Here is a 27,162-nt window from a genome sequence, read left to right on the forward strand (position 1 = left end):
TCACTAGTGCTTACTTTATATATTGTAAAGTAAACTATTCAGGTCGACTTCAAAGTTCTGGTGTATAGGAAGTAGGCGTGGTTGGGAACCGATTTGGTCTATTTTCACAACATATCATTGGGATGCAAGCAATATTATAAACCAAATTTCATTGATATTGGTCGAGTAGTTTCGGAGATATGGTTTTTGACCCAAAAGTGGGCGGAGCCACACCCTCTTAAAATTTTGTATACCAATTTGGGTGGAGCCCTTCTGTACCTTCTTTATAATGAAATTTAAGGTTTCTGGTGTTTTCCCTTACTGAATTAAAGCATTTTTAGTCGTTTTCAACATAACCTTTGTATGGGAGGTGGGCGTGGTTATAATCCGATATCCTCCATTTTTGGACTGTATAAAGAAATGCCTGAAAAAAACTACTCCTGAGAATTTCGCTGATATAGCTATAATAGTTTACGAGATATGTACAAAAATCTTATTTGGGGGAAGAGCCATGCCCACTTGCCCAAAAAATTACATCCAAATATGCCCCTTCCTAGAACAATCCTTTGGATCAAATTTTATTTCCATAGCTTTATTTATAGCTTAGTTATGGCCCTTTATGTGTTTTCGGTTTTCGCCATTTTGTGGGCGTGGCAGTGGTCCGATTTTGCTCACCTTCGAAATCCTGTGGTGCCAAGAAACAAGTGTTCCAAGTTTCATCAAGATATCTTAATTTTTACTCAAGTTACAATTTGCACAGACGGACGGACAGACAGACATCCGGATTTGAGCGCCACTCTTCACCCTGATCACTTTGGTATACATAACCCTATATCTAACTCGTTTAGTTTTGAGTGTTACAAACAACCGTTATGTGAACAAAACTCTTTAGCATTTCTCACGATAGCAAAGGTTGTATAAGTTATTAACAGTAACAATGATATATCATAACATATATATAACCGAACCTGTCTGCACGTTTTTTACAGCAAATATCTAATTAATTAAGTATTTCACACAATATTATTGACATAAAAATTATCTTACATTTTAAATAACAACGTAGATATTTATTTAAATTTAGAATTCGCTAAAATTAAAAAAAAAAAATATTAAAAATTGCAAAGAATATAAAAATTTAAAAAATATAAAGAAAGTAGTAAAAATTTAGAAATTTCAATTTTTCATTTCATATGCGTAGCAAGCAGTTATATACACATGTATGTATGTATGTGCATTTATATAGGAATTTGTTAATTAAAACGCAACAACAAAGTAACAAGTTAAAAATTAAATAAAAAAGATACTGCGGCGCTCGCATACCGCCTTCAGTGTCTGTCTGGCAATACAAATGTTTATTTATAAGTGTTATATGTACATATATACACTATTTACTACAGTTTGAAATAATATACATATGTATTTATATATTAATGACTTGCATATACATATGTATGTATGTTTGCCTGTCCAATCCCAATTCCAATATAAATATTGGCTGTCTTATTTGGCCTTCTTAAAGTGCAAAGTCCGGATCGTTACGGTGTCTGCTTTGATTTCTTTATGTTTGAATGTATGTATGTTTTGTTTGCAAATTTTATTCTTTTTTGCTGGTTTGTAAGTCATAAATATTTATTTGCAATAACTGAAATCTTATCTATACCCAGTAGAGAAATCAACAGCTTCACATAAGTGAGTTGCGGGCACAGTTATTTTATTGAGCCTCAGTATAAATTGCACTTGATTTACGACAGTGATGTTGAACGATGTTCAACGAAAATTTTGCCAATTCTGTACTGGACAGAATAACTGTCTTTGACTCGTCAAAACGTGGAGAGTGGCGAATAGAACAAACTGGTATAAACCAATTAGACTAGATTGGCATAATTGAATAAGACTAAAGTGCTGAACACAAAGACGACGACACGACACGACGTAGCGACGGCTGATCACAAATGTCGCTTTGAAGCCAGCGTCTTGAACATTTTGAAGACGGCAGCGACATATCAAAAAGCAATTTCATTGTTGCCGTACTAACATCTATCACTTCAATAAAATTTACATATTTAGTTTAAAGTGAAATTATTTACGTAAAAAATGTAAAAATGGTCGATTTATTTGTTTTAAATAATCGATTGTTATTATAAATGATATATCAAAGCTATTTTACGTTTCTGCTGGCAAAATAACGTCATACTTGTGAGAACTTTGAATAATTTTACATTTCACATGTTAGTGGCAGCTCTTCAGCGGCCATTGTCGTCGGCAAAATTAGAAACATTTCTAATTTGGCGACAGCGAAGACTTCAACCCTTTTGTGGTGAAGTCGTGCTGTTGCCAAAAAATCTGTGCCCATAAGAACGCGTGTATTTTAATATTTGACAGATGTCGCTCGTCGCTTGTCGTCTTCTATGTGTTCAGCACATAAGGGTTTTACCATCTTAAGCAGCGTAGCCAGATACTCTCTCGTTTTATATCCGGCCTCTTAACTTTGTTTTGTTTGTTTGTCTTGCTTTCACAAATAGTTTTTATATAGACAAGGTTCAAATACATACTCGAAAATATCCCCTCTTTATCTCAGTCGAAATATACAAAGAATATTCAAGTAGTGCTGCTATAAATGGCTAACTAATAATATGAAAAATTGAGAACATTTGAAAATTTTCCAAATTCGTTAGTAAAAAAATAAATCAACAGAAATATGTTATAATGTTATGCATGAGCACATTGTATTTCAAATATATACATATGTCATGTTGCCTTAACGTTTGAAGTTCAGTTTTCTCTTTCTGTATTATATGAAAACGAGTAAAAGCGCATGTGTGTATTGGTGCATTTGTACAAGTGTCCGTCAAAAAAGAGGGGCTCGACTGTAGTCAAACGAGTTCAGTATTCATATATAGACTAAAGAAAAAACTGAACTACACTGGTATGCACACTTGACATGTGTTTATTTGTCAGTGATAAAGAAGTCCAATGTTCAAAAAGCAGAGACGATTTCGCACACTTATGCAAAATACCTCTATATAGTACATAGTATGTTTATGCATGCGCGAATAGCTCCATAATGTATGTATGTATGTATCCCTGATACATATATGCCATCTGTGTGCTGACAGAAAATAAATTAAGTGTATTAATTTAATTTTTCTGTTATGTTTTTTATAAATGATAAACACGTGCCACTTATTGGGTGAGGTTTTTTGTTATACATAAATGTGAAGATTTATACGTATTGAATGATAATCAAGTTTTGGATGATATTGGTTGGTGTGGTAAGATACATATGTCATGTGAATGTCATAAATCAGTAAACTTATTATTTTATACGATATTTGTTGCATTAATGGGATTGTCATCAATGAGTTATAAATCAATATTTGAGTATGAATGAGTTCGAATATGAATGAATATGAGTATTGATATAAGTATGAATATGGGTACAGGTATGAATATGAGTACGAGTATGAGAATGTATTCGAATATAAATAAGAGTAAGAATATGAGTAAAAGTATGATTATGAGAAGGAATATGAGTGGCTTTACTCGGTTAGATTTAGTAATTGACCGTATTAGTAATTCCAGTATACATGTGGATATGCTCCTTATGCGGTTATGTGGATTTTAGAGGTACAAAAAAGGAGTTTTTAATTTTTTTTTAATATACAGTCAAATACGGTTTTAAATAACTCGGTATTATTGAAGATGCATATTTAAACAGTATTTTGAGAAATTTTTATTGAAAATTTTCGAAAACTCAACCGTTGGTACCTCATTTTCCTTGATGTCTCAAAACTGGAAAAGGGTTTATCTCTTAGAATTTTACTCGCGTCGACTTGAATCCTATATTTTAAACATATTTCACAATTTAATAAGACAAAAAAATATAATTTTGTGTTGAAAGTTTCAAACGCACAGAACCTTTTAATAGATGCATTAGCTTTCTTTTAGATAACCGTCCGGGAAAGAGGTTACACCAATAAATTGATCAATTCTATAAAATCTAACATTAAATCAGTAAATAATTCCTCGAAAACTTAAAATATCCCACCATTGTTGTTACAATTTATAAACTACAAATAACTGGTTTTTTATAGACAAAAAAAATCATATTTTTTTGTACTCTCTAGTACCGGTATTACACCTATCGCAATTTAAGTATTAGAATCGTCGTGTTTTGAGTGTATACACTTGAAAAGGTTTTTGAAAATATTCGTATATCATAATGCATATTTAATCCTTTTTGTAGACTACAATGTATTAAATCCAATATACTTTAAGATATTCAACTTATAAACGCACATTTTTTCGTTATCAAGTAAAGACAGACAATTTATATAACATCTTATGTATAATTTATCGTCTTATCTGTATTTCAATTAAATATCATTGATACCCACCTAGCTGGCATTGCAAGTGCTTAATTTTTAAGTAGACTACATACACAATGTTTGTTTTTGTAATTACGACGCCAAAAATATACATTTTACATACTTAAATAGTCTCAAGTATGAAGTAGCAGTTAGAAAGTAGTCTGGCATAATAGTCATAATATATTTTTAACAAGGTATGAAATACTTATAGAATATTGTGTATTTTTTTAATGTTTTAGTGCAAATTCAAAAGTATCTGTTGATTTTTATGAATGTTGTTTGATGTGTAGTTGTCTCAATGACCTTGAAATAGCATTGCAAAATTTTATAATTAGTTCTATTTTGGCTCTGGTTTTATTGTTTTTTTTTTTTTTTTTGTTGTTTTTGGTTTGAAAGCATTTACTTTTTAGGCCAGATCTCATTTAAATAAATCTTTGGACACATGGAAGAATTGCTTCATTTGAGTGAAGTGGAAGATTAAGAAATGTATTCGTAAGGATTCATACGCTGAAACACGGTTAATCTACGGTTCGAAGTAATATATGTATATTTTGTTGTAAAATGCTGAAACTTCAATGTTGTAGATTATTAAATGCTCCAGCTTTTAAAGAAAGCGTTCAAACGAAAGTCACTAAAAAATTATAGACGCGAAGTTTCTCATGACAGTCTTGTAACCACTGCAGACCTGGATTTTTATTTCTAACAGGAATGTCAACAAATCAACAAAAAATTCATAAAAACACATTTTTTGAGTCGATATGTATGTACATACATCTTCTATAATATAAAAATGAATCGCAAATCGCATGTGTTGCTAAGCGCATAACTCGATAACCGCTGAACCGATTTCGCAAATTCTTTGTTTAGAATGTTTTTAGAGGTATCGGGATGGTTCTTACGGAGAGAAAAATTAGAAAAATTGCCTGAAAAAGTATTAAATCCACAATTTTCTAATCCCTCATACAAACAATTTGTGTCGTTAGTCTCGAAAACAGTGGAGAAGGGCCAAACCGATCTGGCTAATTTTAGTTTTGAAATATTTATGGAAGGCCAGGGAAGGATTAGCAAGTAAGTTTAAATCGAAAAATTGTGAGGAAGATAACAAGAAGATGATTTTATTTGAATTGACAACAAAATTATAAAAAAAAAAACAAAAAATAATAATATTTTGAAAGTTGTCATTGTTGCTTTGTTAAAATATTTTTAGCATTGTTCAATTATATAAGGCTGTGTCGATAGCCCAAAACAATTTTTAACAAGTAGAAAAAGGCAACCGAACATTTTATACTCTTGCAATTTATTGATGTAAATTTATTACACACAATTTGAAATAAAGTCCAATGGAATAACGAAAATCAGCATATATGTATAGTACATGAGGGTTGAGGTAATTCCTGGACCGATTTCACTCATTTTCAACGCCCAGTTATAATGGGAATAGGGGCAACTTGGCACCTGTTAGTAGGCAGACAAACGGCAATTCGGCCTTGAAATTACTCCTAAATTGCAAATCAACGAAACACCAGTCTGCAAAATCGCCAAAAAAAGAGCTATAAAGAAGATTTTCCAGATATTCAAGTCGCTGGAAGTACTGCACAGGGCATTAAAAGATTTACGCGACAACGAAAATATTTTTTGTGAAGCCATGATTCTGTTGGCAGGTGATTTTCGCCAGACTATTCCTGGATCAACTGTTGCTGACGAACTAATCACATTCCTAAAATCATCTAATTTATGGCGACACATAAAGAATCGCCAATTAACAAATAACATACGAGTGTTTTTCCAACAATATCATACTGCGATTGTAGAAATAGTTGAAAATGGTAGCAACGCAATTGACATCTCGATGGATTAATAACATTTTTAACGGGTTTCTGTCACTTCATGGCCTAGAAAGAGGAGCTTATTCATCGTGTTTTTCCTTGCATGAAACCATAATATAATAAACATAAATGGCTGATTGAATGACCTATATTGGTGGTAAAAAAACAAGGATCTCTTTGATCTTAATGCGACAATTTAGAATTACAGCTATAAACCAGCATGACGTATTCAATTATCCCACAGACTATTTTAAATTGCTGGACTATCCCCACTCACTTGTAATTAAAAGTAGTGTGAGTTGTCATCATGCTGCGTAACATAAATCAACATCAAACTTTGCAAAAGAACAAGACTGGCTGTGAAGAAGGTAATCAATATCGTCACCAAAGCCAAGATAAAGCCAACTATGAAATTTGGTCATTTGTTACTTTCTCCAATATACGATTAAAAAAATCAAAGTTTTACTAATCATGATGATTTACGCTTAACACAGATCTACAATAATGTCTATCAATCATTTTCAAATTTATCAGCTATAACGTTTTCGTCTTTATGCGTAAGCATTTTTCTGTGCATTGAAAGATTTACTAATTTAATGTATACTTTAGCCACAAAAACGTGTGGCCAGGTCTGCTAGTACATATGTATATAAAAACGTTATCTTGCCGGTGCTACCGCAAAATATTTTTTTTTTAATTTTTTTGTAAATTTAATTATTACACATACGCTAAATACTTTCTGGAGTTCAGTATACCCTTCATAGCGAAATTTGTATGTATGCTTGTGTGTGTTTGTTTTTGCACATTTCAAGATCAAGTTCAAATGCAATTAAATATGAAGTTTAAATTTGTAAATTTTTCAAGGTTAAATTTAATGCCTATAAATATGTTGGTATATGTGTGTAAATACATGTTTACACAAATTATTTTGTTTGCCAACGAATTTTTTTCCTGTCTGTCCAAAATAAATAGCTAACTCATTCGTTGTCTTAATTAATTTGTGTACATTTTCTGTTTCTGTTTTTTTTTTGTTTCTATAAAATGCATTACGAAAAACTGGTTATACTTAATACGCCATAAAATTGTTTTCACTGCGAATTGCAGCGACGTAGTTAATTGACATTAGACTTTTTTTAAATGAGCGAAAGGACAGCCTGGCATATGGGTGTTACTTTTCGGTGATATGTATGCCATACATATGAATTTAATATATTTTATAAAAATTATCTATATGAATTTTTGAGTATGCTCTCCTCACATATGTATGCTCTCCTAATTTAATAAATGAGTATGCAATTTTTGTTAATTTTTTATACAATTAACATAGAAAAAAAATATTTGAAACCGCTTTTTATTACCTTTCATATGACATTCATATAGATATTTACATGTGAATGTAAGTTTATCTAACGACAATCTATATCAGATAATTCACAATCCAATTCAAATGTGACAACTAATTTTAAGAAGTTGAGTGGGATATACTCATATACTACAAAGATAAGCCCACCAGCAGTTACAAATGTATGAGGCTTTATGGTGAATATATTAAAACTAGCCAGGCTAGATTTTTACGAAAAATGTAGTTCTTTTAAATAGATCACAAAACGTATGCGGTACCCACGTAAATATATGTGATTAAAGGTAGAGATATAGTAGTTTATATGATTTGTGCGCTCTCTTACGGGTATTGTGTCAATAGACGCGTTTAAGCATTTTATCTAGACTCTAAAGTAAGCGGGCACTTACAGTGTTTTATTGAAGATTTGCGGTAAATAAATTGTAAAAATTGCATAATTATAGCGTAGTACTGTATGAAAGGGGATTTTTTCTTTAAGCTATTTGTTCATTATATTATATTTGTAATTAAATTTGTCAAGTATATAACGTTAGGGTGATGACGATAAAAAATTGCAACTCAAAATTTGATTTTTATATAAATTAATGTAAAAAAAGGTATAATTTGCAATAAGAAAAAAATAAATATTTGTGAAAAGAACGACGAGAAAATATATATATAAAAGAATTTATAAAGTTCTATTTTTTAATAATTTCAAACTAAATGTCAAAATAAGCTATTGTAAAAAGAATAGTAAAAAGAACGACGGGAAAATATATATATAAAAGAATTTATAAAGTTTTATTTGTAAATAATTCTAAACTAAATATCACCTTTTCATAACTAATGTTAATATACTGCTGAGAGAAGCTATAATTCTATAACTACAACTTAAAATTTAGTAAAAAATTTCATGTAACGTTGCATTATATTTCAAAAACTCAACAGAGGTAGAATCTGACTAATAAATGTTTACTGTTTTCGTTTCAGTTTAGGTAAATTCAACCAAAGAGAGTACATATGTGATATGGATACATCATTAATGTGTTAAATGTGCTTGCTATACGATTTCTATTGAATTATACCAGTATATCGTATTTATACCAGTTCTTTGTTTAATTCTTAGCTTTCCAACATTTGAGGAAACGAAGGTGGCTATAATAAATTTGTTTATGTATCTCTATACATACATGTTTAATGAGTTTATGAAGATATTGAGTCGCTAGATTCAAATATTATATGTGATGCACGTTAACTTCAAAATATGATCAATTACTCAAAATTTGACAAATCAAAGTGACAGTTTGAATAAGAATTCTCCTAAGCTAATATTCTCCTTAATAAACTCTAAATTTAAATTTAGATTGATGGTTGGCCATCAATAATGTCTGTGTATAAAATTGGGATTTCGGTTTTTTTGAAAATTATCTTTTAATAAAAATGTTCAAAGTAGAATCGATGTGCCCTTGTTATTATTGGACAGCTCAAAAATATTGGAATTACGCTTATTCAATTTTGTATTCTACGAGTATCATTATGGTTTGGTGATATCTTTCTGACACAAATCGTACTTATTATCAAAAGCCTACTCTATTTGTAGTGTGAAAAATTGAATTAAATGAAAGCTAATTTGAAATAACAGTTGAAGGAATAGTCTGATGTCTCAAATAATATTTTTGACATTTGCAAAGGCATAAATATATATGTGCTAGGACTCTTAAAATTATTCGAATAATTTAAAATCGATTAATCGAATATCCCGTTTGTAACCAATCGTATGAATATTAACCGATTAATAATATTCGTTCTACTACGTTTATTCGAATAATTGTACTGCTGCGACTATTCGGACTATCCGGATACTGCAAACCGAATATTATTATTCGAATAATGCCCTATGTCGATTAGTCGAATACCAAGAGCTCCAATATGTACATATACACATTTTTTGTTTTTTGTTCGATCGCTTATTTACTTTTCAATAAATTCAATTTATTTATTTAATTTTTAATGTTAAAATACAAATCTATATACGGTATTTTTTATATTTATTACTCTTTGAGCTAACAATGACATGCATATGCATAAGACAATAAAAATGTTTGTTCATTAAATTGTGACGCTCTAATTTTTATTAATACACTCATGCTTATCAAGTCGCCTTAATAAGTATATTTTACCACACATTTGCCAATGAAAAATAATATATTATGAACTAATTTAATAAGTATTGACAAAAAAACTGTTTGTGAAACATAAAAAATAAACATTTTTATTAATTTAAAAAATCATATTTATTAGTTTTCAATATTTTTAAACTTTTTTATTTAAAAATATATATTTTTTTCATTATATGCTAAACCATTCAATTCTTGGTGTTCATTAAATGAGAATTTCAAAATATGTAATCAGTAAAAGTTGATAACCTTACAATCAATTACTAATGACATACAAACTTAAATATATTAATAATCATAAAATAGTACTAAATAATATTTGGACTTTAAGCCTGAATAATGTTTCTGTAATTACATATATATTTTCATAGGTTTAAAATTAGTAGCAAAAGGGCTTGACATATAAATTTGTGGTTGAATAATACAACAACGCCATTTATTAGAAAGATGACTTACTATAAGAGATAAATATTTGCTCAACATCACGGGATGTATTAATATGGGGATCACAGCTAACATTTTTTAATAATAATAATAAAAACAAAGACAAAATAATAATAATACTAGTGATTTCAAATTAAACAATAATTGAAATTGTTTGCTGCACTTTGAATAAAACAATTTTTGTAATCCACGCTCTGGCGCTCTATGAGATCGCTTTGAAAATCGAGTTTAATAATTTTGTCAAATTTCCTTCAAATTTGTGTATATTTTATTTTAATAGCAAATACAATTTCTTTTTCATTTCAGGCAACTTCGGATACCAGCTTCATATAGCATTCGGTACATTTAAATATATTTTAGCTATCAACACTGTAAGTACAAATCTTATAACTTTCACAACACCATTATGCACACAATTTACGCAATTTATCGCTTTCTAATAGAGCCAAGAACCTCAAAATGTTCATACCGGTTGCGCAGTCGGCCTTTAAGGCTTTAAGACAATCTTCACCACGTGTTCGCGTTTTTCTTATTAACAGAAATGCCTACTCTACTCAGGTAATTTAGAAGCAGATGAAGAAATAGTGTCAACTGAGAACGAATAATTATTTTACAACATATTTCCATTTCGATTAAACTCTCTCAGGTTGAATATAAACCCATACGTTCGGTGCTGGTCGCCAATCGCGGTGAGATCGCCATTCGTGTCTTCCGTGCCTGTACGGAGTTGGGCATTAAATCGGTGGCCATCTACTCCGAACAAGATAAAATGCATATGCATCGTCAAAAGGCTGATGAATCGTATATTGTCGGTAAAGGTTTACCACCGGTTGAAGCCTATCTGAACATTCCAGAGATTATACGTGTATGCAAAGAGAATGATGTGGATGCTGTGCATCCGGGTTATGGTTTCCTCTCGGAACGTAGTGATTTTGCACAGGCTGTCATTGATGCTGGCCTGCGTTTTATTGGTCCTTCACCGAAAGTGGTGCAACAAATGGGTGATAAAGTGGCGGCACGTATTGCTGCAATTGAAGCCGGTGTACCGATTGTGCCCGGCACAGATGGACCCGTCACTACCAAAGAAGAGGCTATGGAATTCTGTAAGAAACATGGTTTGCCCGTCATCTTTAAGGCCGCCTATGGTGGCGGTGGACGTGGTATGCGTGTTGTGCGCAAAATGGATGAAGTCGAAGAGATGTTCGAGCGTGCCAGTTCGGAGGCAAAGGCTGCTTTTGGTAATGGTGCTATGTTCATTGAAAAGTTCATCGAACGACCACGTCACATTGAAGTACAATTGCTCGGAGACAAGGCTGGCAATGTAGTGCATTTGTTTGAACGTGATTGTTCGGTACAGCGTCGTCATCAGAAAGTCGTTGAGATTGCGCCTGCGCCACGTCTACCACAAGAGATACGCGATAAAATGACTGAGGCAGCTGTGCGTCTCGCCAGGCATGTGGGTTACGAGAATGCCGGTACTGTGGAGTTCCTTTGTGATGAGACGGGCAACTTTTACTTCATCGAAGTGAACGCTAGGTGTGTAACTCAAGTATATAATGTATTTTGCTTAGCAATTTGCTGGTTCTATGAACTGCTGGAGATCACTTGAAACCAAATAATATTAATTTAAATTTTTTACTTAGATTGCAAGTCGAGCACACTGTCACTGAGGAGATCACCGGCATTGATTTGGTACAATCGCAAATCCGCGTTGCCGAAGGCATGACACTACCCGAACTTGGCTATACACAAGAAAAGATACAACCACGCGGTTATGCGATTCAATGTCGTGTCACCACCGAAGATCCCGCTAATGATTTCCAACCCAGCACCGGTCGTCTAGAGGTGTTCCGTTCCGGTGAAGGTATGGGTATACGTGTTGATAGCGCTTCAGGTTTTGCCGGTGCCATCATCTCACCCTACTACGATTCATTGCTCGTCAAAATTATTTCGCATGCAAGTGATCTGCAGAGCTCGGCAGCTAAAATGAATCGTGCTCTACGCGAATTTCGTATACGTGGTGTGAAAACGAATATCCCCTTCTTGTTGAATGTCTTGGAAAATCAAAAATTCTTACACGGCGTCTTGGACACCTACTTCATTGATGAACATCCACAGCTCTTCAAATTCCGTCACTCACAGAATCGTGCACAAAAATTGCTAAACTACATTGGTGAAGTGCTGGTGAATGGTCCACAAACACCATTGGCAACCGGTTTGAAGCCAGCTGATATTTCACCACATGTGCCGGAAGTGCCTCTAGGTGAGTACGTAGTTTATAAGAAATAGTTGAGCTCGTAAGTAATATGTTATTGCTTTTTTTGTGCAAAAGCTTGCAAAAATATAAAGATAATTAAAAAATGACTCCACCATATCCAAAAAGATTCATATCCTTTCCTACTCCACAACAAGAATTTCTCAAGCATTTTTCATTTCCGTGGTGAATTTTTCAATAATTATGAATTTTAATATCTCAATAATTAATAATTTAACAATTTTTTTTTTTTGCTTTACTGAAATTAATATAAATTCGCATTTGAAATTAATTTTTGCAATTGACCTTATAATTTCATTGTTTATCTTTTTTATAATTTATTAATATTCTAAATACATGCAATTTAATATTATTAATTATTTTCATTTTTATCGTCATTTTTATCGTAACTATATAATATAATGAAAAGAAAAGAACAACGAGTACAGTAGAACTTCCATAACTCGAACTTCTAGAGTTCGAAGTTCTCCATAACTTGAACTCTTGAATTGACAATATAAGTAAAATTTCATACAAATTACATTACGTAACTTTGAAGTCTCTCTAACTCGAAGTGTTTTTGTGAATTCTGGTTATTCGAGTTAGGGAAGTTCAACTGTATTTTTTACCATCTTATGCATAAACTTATATTTAAAATCCCACCCTGACCTATCCTATGATAAACCACTTCTACCTATTGTGCCGTTCTACTGCTTCCAATTCCTCGCTATTCTATATATCCTTTTTCGTATTGATCCATGTCTTCCTTAAAGTTTAACCCAATACTGTTTCATCCGAAGCCATACATTTTCTGTGCTAACCAATATTACCCATTTCTATTACTTTTTATCTGTCTAATCCACCTCTCTCTCCAATTGTTTTTTCCTTTTGTATACTTATCTTTACTCATAACTGTTCTGTGCTAACAAATTTCTTTCCTTGCGTACATTCTATTGCATCCACTTTTATTTCCTGTTCATCCCGCTTTCTTAGTTACTGTTTCTCTTCTCCAAAAGTGATCCTTTAATGTCGCATTCCACTTTCCTTCACTTCCTTTTATCTCTTGAACTTCCATGAGTTCTTTCATTTCTTAAGTTTTACGTGTTTATGCTCGTATTAATAATTACTTACACAATCAACATAGTTACTCATAGTTTATAATTATTTGATTCTTTTTAAGAATATGTAGTCATTTTTTGGTTTACGCGAGTGGCAAAAGAACGTTCAAATCAGTTAAAAGTTCTCAAAGCTATTTAACAACACTACAGACATTCCAGTCGTTGTTGCAGCCTTGAGATAGATTTTAACTGTAAATCCTTACAAATTGTCATTTATTTCCTCACTTTGCAATACTTCATTTGTTGTCGCATATTTTTCGACCAAACTTGAAATCATGGTCGATTTTTTGTTGTTACTTCGTATTTTTTTTTACCACTCGCTTACTAGAGTATATACTCATATATATGTATGTCTACTGTCTAATTAGTTTGTTATTATAAGTTTTAAAACGTTTCATTATTTTAATGTATGATTTTTTTGTTGTAATACATAATACATATATATTATTGTGATTAATTCAATTTATAATTTAGTTAATTTCCTCAACTGTTTCCATACTATTCTGTTTGTTTTCATTTCTGTTGTGCGTAGAAAATATAATAATTTCTCTCACTCGTTATTTCATTATTCCATCTGTCACTACCTTGCTTGCTACCCACGTTGTTTCTTCTACTCTGCTTATTTTATTAATATTTTAATTTTCCAATTCCTCTTACTAAATTTGCTTCAGTGTTCCATGCTTTATACCCACAACATATTTTATGATTCTCTCTTCTACTATTTTAATATTACTATTGTCGCCAAATTTCTTCCTCTTACTATTCCTGCACTTCCACATCCCCGCTCTCCAAGCTCTCCTTTCGCCAATACTGAAAATACGCTTGTAATTTTAACGTAATTTTTCCAAAACTATTTGAAATTTTCTATATACTATGTATATGTATAAATATATATATATATAGTTTAATGTACATATGTACTCGCTCTTTTGCTTACTTCTCTTTTTAATTTCTTTAATGTTTCTTATCATTTTACGATTTTATTTTCTTTGTTTCATCGTGTGATTAATCCAAATATCAATCGAACAAAAAAAAACAACATTTTCTATGCAAACAAAATAAAAAAATAATAATTAAAAAAACATCGCAAACAACACCATTTTGTAACATCACCGAAAACAAAAACAAAACTCACATGATCATGCAAAACATACGATTTTTGAAATCAATGATCACGATCACTTGAAGACCTGTCACCCGAGGCAATAAGCCGTGAAGAGCGCGGAGAAGCCAAAGGTATGTTTTGAAAAATCTCCTACTTCTACTACATACTACTACAGTTATCATTTTGAGTCATGCCGTTTTGTAAATAAATATTTGGTTTAGTTGTATGCATATACATATATCACAACGACAACAACAAAAATGCATTTATACATAGCATAGGTGTATACAGGTGTGCACAGCTCCATTTCTACATAAATATCATGAAAAAATGATAGGGAAAATATATATGGGAAAGAAAGTAACTTAATTGGCAGAGTGAGCGCAAATTTCCATACGTCCCACTTATTTGATATTCAAATTAGCCCATATGCTTGTAAAACATCAACCAGTGAACATTTAGCTGTTTTTTTTTTTGTTTACTCTCTTTTTCAGCGGTTTCTGGATTTCAATAGTTTCAGTGTTCAGTTTCATTATTTTTACTACTACTTAAAAATGTTTTTTTTTGTTTATTTTACGCGCTCCATGCAAATAATATTTTTGCATTAAGTTATACCAGTTATGGGTAACAGCCGCGTTCCTCTTTAGCGCCTCGAATTCATTGTACAATTTGTTATCATAATTAATATTTTTGTTGTAATTATTATTTATTCGATATGGTTTTAGTTGTAATTTCTACACGCATCTGTTATTTATAGACGCTTAAGCGCAGGTTTTAAGCTGCATGCAATTGCAAGAGTGCTTAACTCTCATTTATACGGCAAAAACGGAACATTTTTTTGGACTAAATATGTTTGCTGCACACAGGTAATGGTTTTGACAGCTTTTCAAGAATGAATCAAAAAAATGTTTGGTTTAAAGAGATACCAATTCTGAAAGAAAGAGAAAATTATTTACTGTCTGATTGTACTCTTATTTGAAAAAAAAAACGTTCTCAAAAATTATGCTCAAAAGTTATAGAAATATAATATATATATATGTATCTCAATTACGTACCCTAACATTTTTTGGAACAGCAAAGCATTTTTTTGTGACGTCGTGAACGAAAGGATGTTCATAGTTCAAACAGTAAACGACGTAAACCAGTAGACGGAGAGAATCGATGCGATCAATCATACGAGTTTTCAATGTAAATGAACAGTCATCACCACTTCTTCCGTACGCTACAGTAGAAATTCTTGTCATTCGGATTTTCCGGCCGCTTCTCACTCTCAAGTCTCTCACAACTTCAACTTTAAAATATTTAAAATTTTGTCAAACTAACTCAAATTTATAGTCGAATGATATTATTTTTTAACAATAAGATTATTTGTAATAGTTGGATTTCAGTTTTGATCTTTTGTATTAGGAGAAATTAAAACTGAAAAGCTAAATGTGTGAAAAACAATCTGGACAAGTTGAGCTCTGGCCATGATTCAATTATAAAAGGTTTGATAAGTAAACAGCTTTCTCACTCTTTTTTGACAACCCTTTTGCGTTAGCAAAACAATAATGTTTTTTTTCAAAATTTATCCAGAAAATTGTTCAAAAAGTTGTAAATAGTAGCAGATATTTACCAACGCAAGAGGTAGACAATATTGTTTCATTTTTATATGTTTTACTCCAGTTTTTTTTTTATTGACATTCGAATTTTATATTACAGAAATTCAAATATGTTTTTAATATAAAAGCCATCATAACCATTTCGTTTACATACATACATATACGGTTATATATATCGAGACGATAATTTTTTCGCGTTTTTTATTGAATCTGGGTATTGTGCGATTGAAGAGAAACGAAAACAGTCGATTGTCAAAAAGGCGCAGTTGCAAAGATTGCAGTTTGGTTTCTGTATTGTAGATCGAGATTTCGTCTCAAAAGAGAATTCAAAACAGAAAGTATCAAGCAATATATGAAGTTGTAAGAAGATTAATTTGACTGGCACGGTTGGAAAAACAAATTAGTTAAATGAAGTCCAGTTATCTTTAATTTTTGTTACGAACTACTGTTAAAATCTAATTTCGAACTCTAGTTTTTCCATTGTTTTTTGTAATTCTCCCAATAAAAAAGGTTATATAATCAATCACCCTTATACTAATTTACTGATCTCAATGTTCCTTCTCCTTGAAGCGGAACCGTAATATTTAGACATATGTACATGTACATATGTATGTGAAAACCAAACGATTTTCAGGTGTCTAAGGACTTATTTCATAGGTTTCATATATATTCTCGAAATTAACACCAACAAGTCTAGTAGAAATATATGTATACTAAATATTTGATCAATGATAAAAGTATTGAATAAATATATAACAGCTGAATAGTACAGTTTGAGATTTTTCTTAGAATTCTTCAGAACAATCGCACAATGCATCTACAGTACTTCTTTGTTTTTACAATTGTTTATTTTACAGTAGGAAATTGGGACTATATCTTCAACTCTGGCTATTTTTGTAACTCTCTCGATGAAAGATTATGTAATCAATCAACGTTATTTATCCATCGTTAAAATCTGTCTAGCGTTTCACTTGAAGCGAAAGCATAATGTGTAGGTCAAATTCTGCCAAATCTGTGTTATGATTTATTATATAATTTTAAAACTAATTTCCGAAAATAAAATTAAATGTTTGTTTCATGGAGAAAAAATGTAAATATTCTATTCTCTATGACTATTAATATTAAATAGATATTAACTTTCTGCACTTTTCTGTGACTCACCTACATAAAAATTAAAAATTAAAACCATTATTAGATGAAAACCGGATATATTTTCACGCTAATTATTAATTTTGATTCTCGAACCAGTATATTTTATACTACTTAGAATATATTTTTAACTACGTTCACAAAAAAAAAGCGAATAGTTTTTTCCGTTTTTTCTTTCCTTCGCAAATACAACCTCTTGTAACGCAGTGTCAAAACTTTGCTGTCACTACTTACCAAACCTTTTATAATTGAATCATGAGCTATGGCAACATTAATTTCTCATTTTTCCTTTGCTTCTACGGGCATAACTTTTGACAAATTTTGGTTGCTACGGGCGACAAATACGGGCGGGCGGAAAGTTTTTGACTGTTTGAACTATTATTAGACTGTACGACATAGGGAGAGCAAACCACGCCATATATTTTTCCGCTCTTTTGAAATTTCTTTTCGAGATATACGATCCAACAACCAGTCGAAATTATTAAATTTTACTACCGAAATTCGAAGTCAGAGGCCATAACTTTAAGAGTGCTACGTCCAATTTATGATCGTTATAATCGCCCTGTCTAACTGAATATTTTTGACCAGAATTGGATGATATGGACTTGGACAATTTGTGGTTCCAACAGGGCGGCGGCTAATTTTGAACGTGTTATCACACGAAAATTGGGTTCAGCGTCTGGACTTCTGTAAGCGGGCCCGTGGTGGTGATGCAAAAGAAATTGAGTTCCATTCATAATGGCATCGACTGTGCTCTCCCTCTTATTGAAAACCCCTTTATAACGTTGCAACTTTATCTCCATCATTCTTGATGTTGTTGAAATCAAGTTGAGCAATAAAACCATAATCATAATGAACCACCTACCAAATGTGTGACCCTTTAAACACAACAATTTCTGGCATAAACAAATTTTAGCAGATCAAACAATTTTTAAGCCTTCAAAATACATAAAGTTGAGAGTGTAACGCTTATAGAACATTTCCGTTTGCCGTATATTTGCAGAGTAAATGCTTAACTTGCCTCTAACTATTTTCTCAATGCTTTCTTGTTCCGTATATAATGTATTTTGAAATTTCTTTGCTGCTATAACAGTCACCGAACCACCAAAAGGCCTACGTCATATACTCAAATCGCAAGGTCCCGAAGCATTCGCCAAAGAAGTGCGCAGCCGTAAGAACCTTATGTTGATGGACACGTCATTCCGTGATGCACATCAATCGCTGCTAGCGACACGTGTTCGCTCCCATGATCTGCTCAAGATCTCACCATATGTCGCACACAAATTCAATAATCTCTATTCGTTGGAGAATTGGGGTGGTGCCACGTTCGATGTAGCATTGCGTTTCCTACACGAATGCCCGTGGGAACGTTTGGAGGAAATGCGTAAACGTATACCAAATATACCATTCCAGATGTTGTTGCGCGGTGCCAACGCTGTTGGTTACACCAGTTATCCCGATAATGTTGTGTATAAATTCTGTGAATTGGCTGTAAGTAATTTTTTAGTTATATACACCCGTGGCAAAAAAATTAAATCAAATGTAATATTTGTTTTTATAGGTGCAAACTGGCATGGACATCTTCCGTGTTTTCGATTCGCTAAATTATTTGCCGAACTTGATTTTGGGTATGGAGGCTGCCGGTAAGGCGGGAGGTGTCGTTGAGGCTGCCATTTCATATACCGGTGATGTAAGCGATCCCGCACGTACTAAATATGATCTCAAGTACTACACCAACTTGGCCGATGAGCTGGTGAAGGCCGGCACACACGTACTTTGCATCAAAGATATGGCGGGCTTGTTGAAACCACAAGCGGCAAAGTAAGTCACGAAATTTTTTATCTATCATAAGCACTACTGCCTTATCTAGTTATAAACATGCTAATTAGTGGGAACACTAAAAATATCACCAATATTAACCCCAACGTATTTGCATTATCTTTCCACGCTTTACCACCATAGATTACTTATCACCGCCATACGCGACAAGCACCCCGATGTGCCAATACACATACACACACACGACACTTCAGGTGCAGGTGTCGCCTCCATGCTCGCCTGCGCCGAAGCCGGTGCCGATGTTGTTGACACAGCCGTTGACTCTATGTCCGGCATGACATCGCAACCCAGCATGGGCGCTGTGGTGGCATCACTGCAAGGCACACCGCTCGACACACAATTCGATTTGCGCGATGTCTCCGAATACTCTGCTTACTGGGAACAAACACGCACACTGTATGCACCCTTCGAATGCACCACCACCATGAAATCGGGCAATGCCGATGTGTATCTCAACGAGATACCCGGTGGTCAGTATACTAACTTGCAATTCCAAGCATTCTCATTGGGTCTGGGTGATTTCTTCGAGGATGTTAAGAAAGCGTATCGCGAGGCGAATTTATTGTTGGGTGACATAATCAAGGTGACACCATCATCGAAGGTTGTTGGTGATTTGGCGCAATTCATGGTACAGAACAAATTGAATGCCGAGCAAGTGTTGGACAAGGCCGAGGAGTTGTCATTCCCCAAATCGGTGGTGGAATTCTTGCAAGGTTCAATTGGTATACCACATGGTGGTTTCCCCGAACCACTACGTTCACGTGTGCTCAAGGATATGCCACGCGTTGAGGGACGTCCCGGTGCCAATTTAACTGCTTTAGACTTTGATAAACTCACGAAGGATCTAAAGGAATCTCATCCACATATTAACGAACGTGATGTTATGTCGGCGGCGCTTTATCCAGCTGTAACCGAAGACTTTTTGTACTTCCGTGAGAATTATGGCCCAGTCGATAAACTCGACACACGTATTTTCCTCACCGGACCCAAGGTGGGCGAAGAATTCGAAGTTGCCATTGAACGCGGTAAGACATTGAGCTTGAAGACACTGGCTATGGCTGAGGATCTGACGCCGAACGGTGAACGTGAGGTCTTCTTCGAGATGAACGGTCAACTGCGTTCGGTGTTGATACGCGACAAGGAGGCTGTGAAGGTGAGTAAACGTAGTAAATAAGTATTAATTGCGGTACTTGAATTGCCATATTGTTTATTGCCACAGGAACTACACATCCATCCAAAAGCCAACAAGTCGAACAAAAACGAAGTTGGTGCACCCATGCCGGGTACTGTGATCGATATCCGTGTTAAGGAGGGTGATACCGTTGAAAAGGGTCAACCATTGGTTGTGCTCTCGGCCATGAAAATGGAGATGATTGTGCAAGCACCCAAAGCGGGTGTGGTGAAGAAGCTCGAAATCATCAATGGCATGAAACTTGAAGGTGACGATTTGATCATGCAGATTGAATAAAAGTCACGTGCCACAAACCACTGAACTACACACACAAACATAGACATGCTCTCAAAACTGTTGCTTAAGCCGACTGCTCAGCTAATATAAATTATTATATGTAAAGATTTTGAGGTTAAGCTGCTCGATGAGTAGTGCAAACGAATATTGAAGAATTACTTAAATAGTAAAATAAGCTTACAAGCATACAATTTATGTGCGAGGGTGTAAAAAACCAAATGTTACAATTAGTGTTGATATTTGTAGTAAATGAAAGAAGGAAATTGTTATATACATACATACATACATAGATACAAACGAAATGGGAAAATAGTTACTTAAATATCTACTATATATTTATAAATATTTACTAAACATTTACATATATATATATATATTTAATAACAAAATTTCGGCCAAAACGAAATGTCTCAGTGGATAACTTGGCTGTTTATTGCAAAAAATGACATTGTCAATTTAAGAAAAATAGTAAAAATAACATGCTTAAGACAACACACACACATCTACATTTTAAAGTTTGAACTTTTGTACCTTCATAGAGAATTTATATGTACAATATGTATAACAAGTATAAAATTTATTATTGTTATTGCTAATTAACGTAACAGAAGTGTACAAAATTTATTTCTATTTTTTATGAGCAAACCTTTATACGCACAAAAAAGTTTTTTCGTTCCTTATTGTGCCACTGTCCAGTTGATCTGTTGAATTATGTATATATTCTGTTTTAATAGAAGTTGAAAGTGCAAAAAAAAGAGCTATGCAAAGTGAAAGAGCTATAACCCATACTTGTGTGTACTTTGTTAACAAATGGCCATAAAAGCGCCGTTTTTTTATTGTAAATGGTATAATGGTTTCCTTACTTCTTTTGTATATGTGCGTATGTAGTATGTTTTAAATTAAGCATTAATCTAGTGAGCGACATAATTTTTTTATACAAATTCTATTGATTATTTGATTGTTTTTTAATTTTTTATTTTTGATATCATGTTTTGTTTAAGTTTCATCGAAAAATTAAAATATGTTCCAATTTATTATAATGCAAAATAGTTTAAATACAATTTATTTCTGTAATGTGAAACATGTATAAAATATGTATATGTTTATAAATAAATAAAATAAAGAAATGTTAAAAAAAATATTGCACTTTCTTTTCTTTGAATTATATTTGCATTAGGTATGCGTATCAAACTTAACTTAATTTTAAAATCGTCTAGCCATTTAACTTTTTCTATGCAAGTACATAGGCCCAAATATTGAGTATCTAATGTTTGTTACAGTTATCACATATATGGAGTTTATGCAACGTAGTTTTTTTTTGCTGCGATTGAAAATAGCAGTGCCAGCGAAATTATCATATTGTTTTAAATAATTTGATTGAAATGCGATAATTTAAATTGAAGTCAATTGATACAATAGTTCTTTAGTGAATACATCGCTATTTAAATTTGAAAACGTATTTCTTTAACGAACGAAATCTCATTAAAAAAGTGTTGACGGAAGAAAAATCTTACAAGTTTATCGAAGATTTGGTCGGACGCATTACTTTCCAAAAAAATTGGAAACGAAATCTTGAAACATGAGGACGAAATGGAGTGGACGAATTTTTCGCGGCCACGATTGAGAACAGTTGTGGGAAACGAGAAAAACGATTTTATACTTAAAAAACTCAAGACTAGTTAAATCTGAGTTTCATTGCAACCACAATAAGAAAAAAGTTAAAAGCAGCTAACATTTTTCGGCAGGAGCCCAAGAGAAGTACCATTACTAGAACCGCGGCATTTGCAGGCCAGAGTTCAAATTGCTGAAGAGAACCAGGTAGTATTGTAGTCCGACGAAATAAAAATTGTTTTATTTTATTCCCCAGGACATCCCAGATTTGAAAAACATGGAGGTGCTAAAATAAATGTTCTTGCGGTACAGGTCGGTTATATCATATTAAAAAAAAACATGGATGCCAAAATGTGCGTTGAAATAATGGTTATCATACGCTGAATTGAAAATGTAGCAGAGAAGGGTCTATCAACATGACAACTACCCTATGAATGCCAACAAGTTGGTCAAAAATGGATTTATTAGCTGGCCGGCTCAATCATCTGACCTTAATCCAAGTGAGAATCTTTGGGCTGATGTTATGGCAGCTGTAATGAAAAATAATCAGTCAAATACGAAGTAGTTAAGGAGTGCTTTGAAGACGACACGCAAGGCCATTCCTCTCGAGAAATGCAAGCGTTTTGTTTACTCCATGCCTTGGAGATGTTTAGCGGTTTTATCCAACAATAGTAATTCGACGAAGTATTAATTAATTAAAGTTTATTTTGCTTTTTTATAATGAATAAATGGGTTTTTGAAGTAAAATGCTTAATACTGTTATTATTAGTCACAGCTGAAATTTTAATTTTCACATTTATATATGTATTTAAAATTCACCCAACAAAAAACCTTTGCAATTTGACAGCATCTCAATTTCTAATTGACAATCACGTAATATTTAGGTAGAATGTCACAAATTATAATAATATATGGAGTATATATTTAAAAAAAATTTAAGTATATCATAATGTTCATAAGAATAGAAACTCACAATATTTTTGTTAAAATACAATATTTTGTTTAATTTTATTCATAACTTTACATTAAAGCAATCATAATACACAATTTTAGCGAATTATACGTGTAAATCAATCAACTACAACTGACATCCAATATATGTAATTAAATACCATTGACGATGAATTCGAGAAACATCAATTCCTTGGTTAGCTCATTGACACGTTTATGATGCCGCTGCAGATATGGCGTGAGTACTTCCACTACATTACGCATGCCTGGAACGCCATGCTCCGTAGGTGCGGCAATGCAATCGTTGAGTAAATAATGCAAAACAAGATTGGCAATTTTACAGTGCCGTGAATTTGTAGTCCACGCTTTGGTATGCTCCATGAGCGTAACACGCTGATCACTGTTCAGCGCATTAATTAACTCGCGCACCGGTTCTGTATTGCGCGCACGCACATATTCGCTCAGAATGTTGTAAGTTGTTTTAGGTTTGCCAAGTTTTAGCGCTAGCATGAAGGCTTTTTTTAAATTTTGTTTCTGATGCAGCAACGATTGCAATGTTTGCTCTTGTTGCACCAATTCGGCACGTTTTTCTATTTCATCATTGCGACAGGCCGTTGTCACATCCTGCCATTGTATCAGTTTGGAGTCCGCACCGCCGCTATAAAAGCATTTACCACTGCGTGCGGATATGGCCAGCGACCAAATACGATCGGTGTGCGCATCTAGCGTTTGCACGCATTCATTTGTTTTTATGCTCCACAACTTGAGGAGACCATCAGATGCAGCAGACACAATATATTTGCCATAATCTATGAATTCAGCACGCAATACGGTACATTCTTGTTCGAAGCGTTTAATACATGTCAATGTAGCTAGAGACCACAGGCGTAGTGTACAATCGCTCGAAGATGTTAGAACCACTTGATCGGCTGGTGAGAAGCGCACGCACCAAACTCCACGCGTATGACCACGCAGTGTACCAACCAATGTATTACTGTCAGCGCTCCACAGCTTGGCTGTTTTATCTTGCGATGCTGTGGCCAATAACTTATTATTTGGTGAGAAGGTGACGCTGTTCACCTCCTTGTCGTGGGACAATGCCGAATACTTCAAATTGAAGGAGTGTTGCGCATCCTTGTTTTTCTTCAAATTCCATACCTTAAGACTGCCGTCTTGTGAGACCGATGCGAAAAACGCAGCGGTATTACAACCAAATGCTAGACAACCAATAGTGGAAGTGTGACTGCTGTTATGGCGTGCGACACAGCTGAGTGTAAACGTATTTGGATTTACTCTCCATAAACATATGCTCAAATCTTTGCCGGCTGAAAGTAAGAGGTTAGTACCGCCCGCAGCTGATAGTGTCATAACAGTATCACTGTGACCACTTGCAATTTTGCAGTTCATATTGGCTTCGGTATCGTAAATTTTAATATTTTTGCTGTTAGATGCTACCGCTAGGAAACGATCATTCTCACCCCAAAAGCAAATATCGAGTATTTCATCGTTGAAACCAATCAATTGTTTTGTACATTCTAGCTTATTTGCTGCCACACATTCGTCAGTTGCTTTGTAAATCAATATATTTTGTTCCACTGTAACCACAGCCAATTGTTCAGTGCGTTTACATTGTAATAATTGACGAAATTCTTGGCTGTTATCTTCAGTCAAAGTTGTTAATTTTGATGTTTTACAATCTACCAATTTTAAGGCACCCGAAGCGCATGACACAATTACATTAAGCACATCAGCGTTTTTACTAATGTTACCCAAACTTGCTACGCCCTCCAACTCCTCAAACATTGGTATAACTTTATGCTGTGTAGCATCGGCAAGACGCCATACAATTAAAACTTTATCACGACTTACAGAAGCTAGAAAATCGTAGCCATTTTCCCCGCCTAAAAATGTGAAAGCCGTAACTTGTGAGAGATGTCCACGCATTTGACGTACTAAACGTTTTTCTTCATAATTCCAACAATAAATCGTGTTGTCAGAACCAGCAGCATACACTTCTTTCCGTTTAACATCTGGATGGAATGCTACGACTAATGCAGGTCCACTAAATTCACGTAGTGCACACATACATGTGCTATGGACATAGTCCCATATGCGCAATGAGGAGTCGGCACCACTTGAACATATGATTTTGCCACATGTACTAAATTGTACTTTAACAATTGGCCCTTTATGCTGGCCTTTCCATAATTTAACAACTTTTCCACTATCAACAGACCATAAACGCAACAATCCACTTCGATGGGCAGTCACAAGTAATGTATTATCCGGTGAAAGTGAAAAGCAAGGAATTTCATCTTCCAACTGTTCATCATCTGTTCTTCCAACGTTATTGCCAATTGATAAATCGCTTTCCACAACTTCTACATTAGTACCATATGCACGTACAAGTTGACCCGTGGAAACATTTATGGCACAAACTTCCGTATTATTCAAGCAATAAATACGTTCGCCATCATCAGACCAGGCAACATCTCCTCCCGCATAGAAATTGCTGAATTTCGTGGCAACCGCAAAACTATAGCAATAACACATTATTAATTTTTGTATATTATGTATAAAATACTAATGTTACTCACCTTTTCTCGCACAAACCAGACATATTAACTTTTGAACATTAACAATATTTAAATAGTTAAAATAATAATCCTCGTGCTATGATGAGAAGTTGTTTATGTTTTTCGTCTTCCTTTATCTGGTAGTTAACAACGTGCGAGCTACAGAGATACTCAAATTACTAAAATCAAATACATATTGTATTCAAACATCTGTTGCAGGGTGATCATAATACCTTCAAACACATAATATGGTTCATGAGAGCTATTAATTTGTATGTAATTAATAAAAATATTTAAATAAAATACATTTTTAATTTTAAGCAATGATGAGACATGATGAATGTGAGTTGTCGGTTGACAAGACTGCTGCGCAAAATGCTATTGAAACTAGGGAAATCAGAAGCCAGAGGAGTCTTATCGCCCGATAGCTCTCCTTCCTAAGTAGTGAAGACGATGTTGAAAAAATTACCCCGATGACTTTGCGGTTATCAATAAAAAGTAATGTTTCTAGGTAAAATTTCAAAAGTAAGAAGGAAGTTCCATATAGTGGTGTCCTCTCCACCTTACAATTTAACTTCTGTATTTCGAAATTCTCCCAATTACCAGTAGTACTTTCTGTTAACACGTATTTGTGTCCGGCAATGGATGCGTTGTTTTCAAAGGTAAATTCAAAAGTTACTGCTGGGTTGCTTTCGTAGAAAAAATACATATATCGAGTTTGAGTTGCCTCGTGAAACTGGAGTGACTCTTACAAACTTTGTTTTGGATATTGTATTATAGCACGAAACAATACAAAAACTATTTCGGATTGCGTTTAAACAGCGCTCAAACACTAGTGCAAACTAGCCTCAGGGTATTACTTTCAGTCCGGATTGAACAAGCGCGGCCTCCATCGCTCCGATAGCTTTCTTATGACTAATATTTCAAAGAAGATATGACGCACGGGTTTTTTTTACAAAAAATTTTTAAATTTCATCTTGTACTTTCAAATTGCAATGTATAACGAAGTCGTTATTTTGAAGTACTTTATATTAAGGGTGCACTGTATAATGATTTTAAAGCTTCCTGCTGGCTTTATACTCATAGATATATATAAAATATATATGTATGTATGTGATTGGCGTTGCAACCGTTTAGCCGGTTATAGCCGAATCGACGATAGTGCGCCACCTCTCTCTCTCCTTTATCTTTTTATTCGCTGAACTATGTCAATGTCGTCGTATAACTCGTACAGCTCATCGTTCCATCGTCTGCGGTATTCGCCGTTGCCAATGTTCTGAGGACCATAAATCTTGCGCAAAATTTTCCTCTCGAAAACTCCTAGTGTCGTCTCATCTGATGTTGACATCGTC

The 27,162-nt window shown here is 33.6% G+C and overlaps 2 protein-coding genes across 5 annotated transcripts in view; one reads left to right on the plus strand and one right to left on the minus strand.

Moving 5' to 3' along the window:
• LOC105213224 (pyruvate carboxylase, mitochondrial) overlaps positions 1–21,813 on the plus strand; it is a 38,464-nt gene extending 16,651 nt beyond the window's left edge. For 3 of the 4 annotated variants that reach the window (XM_011185901.3, XM_011185902.3, XM_054235124.1), the window contains exons 3-11: positions 10,445–10,509; positions 10,582–10,696; positions 10,785–11,674; positions 11,782–12,401; positions 14,699–14,746; positions 18,459–18,856; positions 18,927–19,186; positions 19,328–20,357; positions 20,424–21,813. In XM_011185901.3, coding sequence (XP_011184203.1) covers positions 10,598–10,696; positions 10,785–11,674; positions 11,782–12,401; positions 14,699–14,746; positions 18,459–18,856; positions 18,927–19,186; positions 19,328–20,357; positions 20,424–20,672 — 3,594 coding nt within the window. In that variant the 5' untranslated portion in view covers positions 10,445–10,509; positions 10,582–10,597 and the 3' untranslated portion in view covers positions 20,673–21,813. The remainder of the gene's footprint in view (positions 1–10,444; positions 10,510–10,581; positions 10,697–10,784; positions 11,675–11,781; positions 12,402–14,698; positions 14,747–18,458; positions 18,857–18,926; positions 19,187–19,327; positions 20,358–20,423) is intronic. The other variant, XM_011185905.3, reaches the window with a different exon arrangement.
• A 1,463-nt stretch (positions 21,814–23,276) lies between these two features.
• LOC105213226 (transducin beta-like protein 3) lies at positions 23,277–25,992 on the minus strand. Its single transcript, XM_011185906.3, has 2 exons — positions 25,832–25,992; positions 23,277–25,770 (listed from the first exon to the last, which is right to left on the minus strand). The coding sequence occupies exons 1-2, from the start codon at positions 25,852–25,854 to the stop codon at positions 23,388–23,390; spliced, it is 2,406 nt and encodes an 801-aa protein (XP_011184208.2). The 5' UTR covers positions 25,855–25,992; the 3' UTR covers positions 23,277–23,387.
• Positions 25,993–27,162: the final 1,170 nt, after the last annotated feature.

Source organism: Zeugodacus cucurbitae, chromosome 6 (assembly GCF_028554725.1).
Source record: "Zeugodacus cucurbitae isolate PBARC_wt_2022May chromosome 6, idZeuCucr1.2, whole genome shotgun sequence".
NCBI classification, from domain to species: domain Eukaryota; kingdom Metazoa; phylum Arthropoda; class Insecta; order Diptera; family Tephritidae; genus Zeugodacus; species Zeugodacus cucurbitae.